Source organism: Pyxicephalus adspersus, chromosome 10, assembly GCF_032062135.1.
Source record: "Pyxicephalus adspersus chromosome 10, UCB_Pads_2.0, whole genome shotgun sequence".
NCBI lineage: Eukaryota > Metazoa > Chordata > Amphibia > Anura > Pyxicephalidae > Pyxicephalus > Pyxicephalus adspersus.
Window position 1 is genome coordinate 22,319,032 of NC_092867.1, and position 9,605 is coordinate 22,328,636.

At 37.8% G+C, this 9,605-nt stretch overlaps 1 protein-coding gene across 1 annotated transcript; it reads left to right on the forward strand.

Annotated features, from left to right (window-relative positions):
* Positions 1-193: 193 nt before the first annotated feature.
* On the forward strand, positions 194-9,022 carry KIF11 (kinesin family member 11; the record flags this gene model as incomplete). The annotated part of the gene is given in 15 exon segments (XM_072424869.1): positions 194-318; positions 460-550; positions 1,397-1,639; positions 2,017-2,112; positions 2,197-2,285; positions 2,787-2,874; positions 3,633-3,821; positions 4,150-4,377; positions 4,954-5,097; positions 5,536-5,654; positions 6,012-6,291; positions 6,717-6,939; positions 7,053-7,207; positions 7,974-8,084; positions 8,651-9,022. Coding segments are annotated over 15 exon segments (2,310 nt in total), but the record flags the coding sequence as incomplete, so codon positions are not given.
* Between the last annotated feature and the right edge of the window lie 583 nt (positions 9,023-9,605).

Here is a 9,605-nt window from a genome sequence, read left to right on the forward strand (position 1 = left end):
TATATATATATATATATATATATATATATATATATATATATATATATATATAGAAATTTCAGATTGTGGCATGATAGTTGATACTGAACTTTTATTTGTTTTTTTGTTGGGGTTACAATTTTGTATTGGAAAGGAAAGGGCCTCATGTATGGGGAAGCTGAGCCTCTGTTACATGGTGCACTTTATATTACAGAGAGGAGTGATTATCAAAGGATTGGAAGAAGTAACTGTACACAACAAGGATGAAGTTTATCACATCCTGGAGAGGGGTGCAGCCAGGAGGACCACTGCATCTACTCTAATGAATGCCTACTCCAGGTATGTACACGATTCCATAAATACTACATTTTACCCATTTTGAAGTCTCCTAATATCTAGTTTTTGGACCATTTTGGTCTTTTTGCCCCTTTTGTTTATATTTTCATTGTGTATAAAACCTATATATTCTTTCTTTTGCAGTCGTTCTCACTCTGTGTTTTCGATCACTATCCACATGAAAGAAACCACTGTTGATGGAGAGGAGCTAGTTAAAATTGGCAAGCTTAATTTGGTAAGTTTTCTAGCGCAGGGCTATGTCTCATCTTAAGACATAGTACATCACTCCAGAAAATTTTGCAGTCTCTACTTTTATTCACCTATTCAAGGGAGTGTTTTTCTTTTACAATAATTGTTAATAAAGGAAAGCTGCAAGTAACAAGACATTTTAAATCAAATTCAACATGACATGTGTTGCACGTTTACAAAGAGAATGGGGTATGGAAAAAAAGAAATAAAAAGTATTCAGAGCATAGGAGATAGTTTCATGAGCATATCTCGTCAATTGACATTGAAGAACCTGAGTACCTGAGAAAGCCCTGGTGTGGACCCTATGAGTACCCTGCTGTAGAGAAACATATATTTAAACATAGATGTCTCACATTCAGAAATTTGAGCTTACAAGGAGAGTCAGTATAATCAAAAAATATCTGAGTAAAGGTTTAAGTTTCGCTGGTGGTAACTTAAAGAAAGGAAAAGAGAGTAGTAGTAGATTGTCCCGGGGAAGAGAGAATAAGCGAGGGAGGGCATTAGTGAAAGAGTAGTTGACAAGAGCAAAGAAAAAATGGGGGGGTTCAGAAATGGCAATCAAAGAGACAAAGATCAGGACATGGCTAACACAGTCTATCCAGGGAGTCCACACCGACAAGATTCTGTCCTGTTTCTCATTACTTATAATGCCATTTACTCTGTTAACACTTCTTGGATGTTAAGTACAGGGGACCTCCAAGAATCTTCAATTGTTTGGTAGCACTCTATATAAAGCCATCTCAAGTCTTTTTCATGTCCGCCATTGAGGATCCTCTATAAAACCACTGTGGGAAATGCTATTTATCTTATTCTGTTTAAATGTCCTTTGCAGGTGGATTTGGCTGGAAGTGAGAACATCGGTCGCTCTGGGGCTGTAGATAAGCGAGCCCGTGAAGCTGGGAATATAAACCAGTCTTTACTGACTTTGGGCAGGGTGATTACATCACTGGTTGAGCGAGCCCCGCATATCCCATACAGAGAATCAAAGCTTACTAGGATCCTGCAGGACTCTCTGGGAGGAAGAACAAAAACCTCTATCATTGCCACGGTCTCTCCGGCCTCTATTAACCTAGAGGTAAGTCATGATTTTCACAATTTTTTGTTTTGGCAATAGTGCATGTTGACTTGGTATGATTATTTAAAATGCAAAAAAAAACTCTAGCAAAGTTATGCAAATGTAAGGTTTGCATATCAGTACGTTGAAATGGCATGTACAAAGGAAAAGTTACCTAATTTCCAGTTAAGACAAAGGTTGTTAATGTGAGGTGTACACTGGCAATATGCTAAAGGCATGAAGGATTTTTTTTTTTTTTTTTTTATAGAAATGGAAACTGGTGTATATGTAATGTTTAGATTGTATATAAGGAACCAGTTTTTTTTTTACACTGTATGCAGTTATTACTTATTTTCCAGCTATTTCATATGTGTATTAATTGTTCATTTTCATGGTAGGAAACTGTAAGCACTTTGGAATATGCCAACAGAGCCAAGAACATCCTGAACAAGCCTGAAGTTAATCAGAAGTTGACCAAGCGGGCACTGATCAAGGTAAATATTTCCCAAATGATTATGTTAGTGTTGGAACAGTCTGTCAGAACAATTGCAGTATTGACGGTATACATTTCGTTTCAGGAATACACAGAGGAAATTGAACGGTTAAAGAGGGATCTTGCTGCAGCAAGAGAGAAGAATGGCGTCTACCTAACCAGTGAAAACTATGAGTATGTTTGCTTTAAATATTTTTTTTTTTCAGAGCCTAAGTTTTCATAGAAGCTCATTTATGTGCCAGCCCCAAGTCCTGCTGTCCAAAATGCTTGTTAATGTAACAGGGGAGAGCAAAGCAGACTTTGCATTTCGGTGTCTGTCCAGACTTTTCTTGTTGCACATGAGCTGTCTGACTAGGCTACCTGGAAGCACCATGTCTGTATAACTGGTTGCCTTGCCTCTGTGGTGCAGTTCTTTTGTGTATAGCAATGCTGGTCACCAATCCCCCTGTTTAGGATGTATCTCGCCAGTATAAACCTATTAGACTAGTAGCTTCAAGCCTTTTGGACAAATTTAATTTTTAATCCTTACAATTACGTTAGGTTTTAAAACCCTCATGTAAAATGTTTAAGTATCTAATAAAAATTGTATTTGAAATCATAGATTCAGCTTTCGATTGATTGGGTTCGTTATCTGGGAATTTATATGCTGATTACATTTTTTTTCTCCCCCAACAGAGAACTTCAGGGAAAGATTGTGTGTCAAGAAGAACAAATCACAGACTTTTTGGACAAGATTGCTGCCATGGAGGATGAGCTAAAGAGGGTAATTTTTTTTTTTTTTTTTAATCAAATTTTCTTGTACAATCAAATGTTTGCTGTAGTTTACGGTTAACAAGCTGCCTTGAAACGCACAGATTGTAAACCAAGACAACCCTTTAAAAACCCATTATTAGACACAGAGGCTGCCTGTATGCTATCCAACCCCATCCCATACCCCACCCCACCCCATTTACATGGCACTTCCTGCTCCTCACAAGCTGTAGATGTCTGAAAAATATTGATTTGTTTTCATCAAGCTTTACTTATCAAAAGAATAGTACAGTCATACCACCAATCAGGCACCTCAGTGATCTTCTTTGTAAAGAGATACTGACTTCCTGGCATATATACGTTCATGAATTGCATATGTTATTTAGCTTTAACACAATTGTTGCTACTAGAGTCTGTGTATAAATATCTTCATCCTCCATGCAGATTCTACAATTAAGCCCCTGAGAGGTAAATGCGTCAGAACGGAGAAGAGTGTTGGGGTGTAGGTTTCTAGTGGTATAAAAACGCTTGATTCATTTAGCTAGAGCATTTGTATTTTTATGGGGGACATTTCAATACTCGCACCTACTCTGTACAGCAGTATCTTGTAGAACATCAGGACTTCCCCAAAAACACTGTGCACATAATGAAAATGGCAACGGACCTCTTGCCTGATTGCTTTACCCACTTTTATGTTTAAATTTAGGATTTTTTTTTTTTACGTATAACAATTACCTGACCTAAAGCACATTTACTTACACGCTTTGGCAGGTGACAGAACTGTTTTCGGAGAGTAAGAAGGAGTTGGAAGAATGTAGCACTATCCTGCAGTTTAAAGAGAAGGAGTTGGAGGACACCCAGAAGAACCTGCATGAATCTAAATTGCGGCTGTCCCAGGAAGAGTTTGTGGTGTCTGCTTTGGAGACCACACAGAAGAAACTTCATAATACTGCTAACAAGGTATTAAAATAACTTTGTGTATTGTATAGCCTGCAAACAATATTGCCGTGTATTGTCCTAGAATCCATACATTCAGCAGATCTTGCACCTAGTTTTTTATTTTAGTTTACCCTTCACTTTAGATTCTGACAGTCATTCCTAAACTTTATTGCATCTATTTACTTTTTTTTCTTTAAATCAGACCTCTAAGGATATTTGAAAAAACAATTTTTGCCCAGGGTACCATTAAAAATCACTTCTACTTTCTTTACCCCTCTTATCCCGGGCATATGAAGCCCTTTATGTCCTAATTTGCAATGTGGCACAGCTGGTCCTGCCTCGAGTGTGATACTATTGGCGATTGTTTTGTTCTATCTATTGGGGTCTACATGATGTATTACTGTTTAATTGTGTTATTTCCCCATGTAACTTTTATATTTTTTCCCGTCAGGCTGAACACCGTTCCACACTCCTTAAATCCCTCACAACAGATTTGATGCCAGTTGTAACTTCCGTTTTTGATCTGAATTCTCACTTGAGTCAATGCTTGAGAAATTTCTTCGAAGTTGCAGACACGGCAAGTTCATTTTTATGTATATAAAAAAAAAATGATTGTAGCTGTTTTTTCAATTTTTCAGATATAAAGTGCAGCCTCACTATTTGAGAAACTGCATGCCCCAAGATGTTTTTCCAGACTAGAAATATTCCTGAAAATATCCGCACACTGCTTGTTGACTAAGCACAAAGGGTCTAATTCTTCTGTAAAACTGCAAACAAGACTGTGCCATTGGGTTGCGGTTCAGCAGAACGCAGTGGTTTCCAGAAAAACCTGAACATTTACAATGTGTGGTTCATGTGCCAAAGCATGTACACCAAAAATAAACAATGGAATTTTTTTTTTCTTTGTTTTGCTCTACTCTGCTCACATGATATAAATAAGAATGACAAATCTTGCCTTCTAGATATTTTTCTTTCTTTCTCTGGAGTTCTATAAAGATGGCGTATATTTGCTGTATTTTTGCTGTATTGTTGCATGCCTATAGTGTCACCTGAATTATCAGAAATTGAAAGCGTTTTCAATTTAGTTAGTCGCACTAAGAAATTGTTTGAATATGTTGCAATCATGCTGAATCATTGTGTGATTTGCTTTCAGGTTGCTGTCCATAAAGAAGAAATGAAACAGTTTTTCACAGATCATTCTATGTGGTTGCACAAGCTACGTCTGGATTTCACATCTGCTCTGTCCAGTATTCAGTCCGAGACTCAAAGTTTGGAAGAAGAGATAAAGGATGCTCAGGTAAACCTCGGATATCTTTTCTGTTTATCCAGAAAACATTATTGTGACAAAGTTTTGTGATTTATACAGAAATGTGACTTGTCCCAGTTCACTTATTCCTAAAAACACTAGCTACTTGCCTTTTCACCCTAATTTTGTAGTTCTTTCTAAAATGTACTAGGGATTAAAAATGTTTTGTTGTGCTCATAGTAAATCTATCTCCAAAATCTTGGTTCTCCCAGGTTGCATATGTATAGTTTTATATACCTAGATTTTATTGATTAACATGAATGGGTATCAGCTCACAGCCAGATGATCACAAAGTTACCCAACAAACCCTTATTTTCCCCAAACAATTTAAGCTACTTGATCTGTAAACTTCTTTATTTTTGTGGGACATTACACAGACACTCCATATTCTTTCTTGTTATGTTTATGTGTGGCTTTTTTTTTATGCAGGAAGTATATCAGCTTATAAGTTCCATACAAAGCAAGCTGAACCTTTTCAACCAGGGACTCCGGAATAAGAAGGAAAAGCTACACCACTCTGTGGGCTTATTGAGAGAAGATCTGGATAAGTAAGTTCTTTTAGTGGTGTTTACATGGTCATGGTAGTTAGAATAAATCCATTTGAATGTGCAGAATTTTATTTGCTTTTTTGTTTGTTAAAATAAGGTTTGTCAGGCAAATGGATGAATGAATAAGCTGCATCGTGTTAAGCTTATTGCCCAGACAGCAGTGAAAGAGTATTTTGGGTGGCATGTATGATGAAAACCACATTTGCCCATATCCAATCTTCTGTATTTTCCTCAAACCCTGACTTTAGTTAACACAAAACTGAAAAAACCCTAGCTGATTTATCTTCATTGTATTAGCATAGACCAAATCCCAGGGCTGTACATCTGGTAACTACTTTTCCATCGCTCCCCTTCCAGTGTTGTATCTGAAGCCATGGAACAAACGTCTACCCACCACAGTAAATTTGTGGACTGTTGCTCTAAAATAGAGGACAAGATCCGGCAGCAGGCTGAATCAAACATAAGCAGTGTGGAGGAATGCAGCAGACAGTGTGAGAAGCTCACTTCAAGTATTAATGCTATATCACTTGACACAGAAGATTGGTGCGAGGTTACCACCAAGAAATTGGCATCGGCCACAGAACAACAGGAAGCTCTTTTTCAGCTTGCCAAGATGCAACTTCAAAGCTTCCAAAAGGTAAATATTGGTATCAAAAACTGCAGCATTTCTTGAATAAATATCCAAGATTTTTATTCTTTTGATGTTTTGATTTATTTACTCTTTTACATTCCTTCCTTTATTCTTCCAATAAGTTTCAATGGACAGGGTGAACCAAAGTAGAGACCTGAATCGACAATTTGGCCTCTGGTAAATAGAAAAAGAAAAAATTATTATAAGGGACAATATCCATGGATTTCATAACTGATTCTCTGAAAGTCTGAGAATTAATTTTTTAAAAATATTCATGTTGAAGGCGTTCAGTATTTGCTCATCGAAGCCTGTTCACATAATGAAAAATTTTCTGGATAACCTAATCAAGCCAGTCATTCACAAATAAATGTTTTTTTGCTCAGAACTCAGAAGAGTTTGTGTTGCATTACAATTGTTCTTGTCGTGTACAGGATGCAGGAAGCTTCTGTGAATCCTCAAAGGAAAATATCACAGGTATGGTGAACCAGCAGCGGATGTCAGAGGAAAAGGATTTATCCCGATTGGTGGAACAAGTTAATGATGACAAGCAGACTGTTGTGGAGCAGAAACTGGAACTGTGTGAACAAGCTCAGGATGGCCTCAGAAAAGTCCAGTCCTATCTTACAAAAGAGCTCAAGAATGACATTCCTACTGGTGAGAATTTATACTTCTGCAGAGTTGGCAGTTGCTTGATATGTTATTTAATTAGTTGTGGTAAAAAATGAGTGCCCATTCAGTGTCTGTATTAATTGGATATGTAATTTCAGGTACAACACCCCAGAGAAAGGAGTACACTTACCCCTCGGTACTCTTAAAGATGACACCCAGGGAAGTTCTATTGGAGGAGCATAGAAAGAAACAAGAGGAGTTTCAAGCTGCACTAACCAGTGTGCTGTCCATTGCTGAAGAGCCTGTGGATCAGGTAGGCAGCTACATAAGCTAAGGGCTTACTGTGCTGGTATTGATGGCCTAAATTAGGCTTTTGACTGTTATTAAATATCTAATTAGGAATATTTGTCCATCTTTTCCAATAATAGGTTTAAGTATTCTAGTGCAGTGGTCTCCAACCTTTTGGTTGTCACGAACCACTAAATTTACTGATTCCGGACCACTCAATTGGGAAGCCATGTGTCACTCAAAGGGGAAGAAACTTCCACCAGAGTGATGTCATGATGCCAGAACCCACCTATCCTCTGAGCCTGTGAATGGGGGAGTAGGCGGATTGTGTCCAGGGATACAACTCTTCCACCTCCCTGAGCCTGCGACGCATACGAGGAACATGGTTCGCGACTCTGGCCAGTTTGCCCCCCCCTTCCCCAGGTGGGTCTTTCTCCTGACCCCTTGGGGGAAAGGGGTGCACTGGCCAAGAGCCATGGACTACCAAGATTTTCTTCACTGGTGGTCCTTGGACCACTGGTTGCAAATGCTGTTCAGTGTATTTCCCTAATGTTTTAGTAATGATGAATATTGATGATGATGGATGATTAATTATGATCTAATAACTTACATGGTGTTTTAAATAGTTGGGTAACAAATTTTTGTTTTAAAGTCAACACATTTTTTGACTAGCTATGGCATTAGCAATGTCTAGATTTCAGTTTCCAGCAAATATTTTTAGAATTCATCCCACTTTATTAAATTAGGACCTTTTTGTTTTGTTTTATTTTTTTTTTTATTTTTTTTTATAGGATTCTCTGGAAGATGAGCCGGTAACTGTTAATGACAGCATTATAAGTGAGAAATCAACTGTGGATGTTAATGTTCTCTGCCAGGAAAATGGTGGCGTTCCTTTTTTCCAGGTAAAAGCAATTCTTGTTTTCAAGCTTTCCAGATTCTGCCAAAAACAAAGATTTGAGCTAGAATTTCAAGGAATCAAAAAATGTGTAATTTCTTCACGTTGTGAATTTTTTTTAGATTCATGTCTTACAAATAGACCCCCTCCTTATAATGGTCACACCTAGTAGACTGGTGGCTGATGTTCACACTGGAAATGAGGTTACGGTGTGGTTATCACTTCCTCGTGCCAGTGACATTCTGTCTCTGGGAAGTAGCTGCATGTATTTTCTGTTTGGAACCTAATAGAGAATGAATAGGGACAGCCATGAGTAGTACTGTACTTACAAATCTACAAGCAATGTGAGCGGCTGGCAAGGTGCCAGCCACTGGGGCTGTTTAGGATCTCTTGATCTGCTGCACAGATCTTAGCCTTTCCCTAATGCATTGCAGAATCAGATTGCATGTAAATGTGTTAACATTGGATTGTAATCTTCTTTAGTGTTTGGTTTTGGACTCTGGAAAGTACTGTGCAAAATATTGGTGCTATAAGCATTGAAATGACCTATTTTTTTCCAACTTTGTCAAATAGCAGAAGAAAGGACTTAGGAAAGAAAAAGAGAACAAAGCAAATGGGAGCATTTTGGAGAAGTCTAAAATCTCAGAAGATGTAGAACCATCCCTCCCCAGATCAAAGCTTCCTCTGAGGATCCAGAACTGAAAGGGAATTTTCTTTGTAAATAGTGTACGATCTCCCTCGCAGAAAAATTATTTTATATAAGTATTTCCGTCATTGTATGTAGTTATTTTCACATGCGGGTATTTTAGCATTCAGACATTGTTCGTTCTTATAAATGTCGTCTTTTTTAAAATATATATATTACCATTAAACCTACCAAGTCATTTACTTTTGGCAGCTCAAGCAGTTCAGTAATAAATAATTGTGTTCTTAAATAAATACAAAGTCTATTTTATCTTGTGGCTCACTTACTCTCTATGTACAACACCAACCCCTCTTTGCACTTGCACCTACATGCCTGAAACATTAGAATTACACTTGAATCAAACATGCATATGTTGCTATTAGTCTTTTTACACCTTTGGATTGGGGGTAATGCATATTGCATCCATTAAGAGGGCAGTGGACCTATTGCAACACACTGGCAATGCATAAATAAAAATACTGCTTAAGTACCACACATGTTAAAGTGTGCAGTGACACTTCATGCCAGTGCTTACTTATGATTTATAAAGCATTCACCTAAAACCACCTGCGTAACATTATGCAGGTCTCTCTTGTGCCATTAAAACTGCTCATGCTGGCACAAATATGTATCTGGCACAAATATGTTGGCAGTAGAAGCTCCTTTAAGTCACACTGCCTCTGCTGGCCTTTTCCTCCCCGGGTAAACACACATGCACCCAGTCATCAACAGGTTCCAAAAGAAATGTAATTGATCAGACTAGTTTACCATCTTTCATTGCGCCATGGCCTAGTATTAAAGCTGTTTTGAAACCTTTTTCATAGCATAGCAATTTGTGGTACT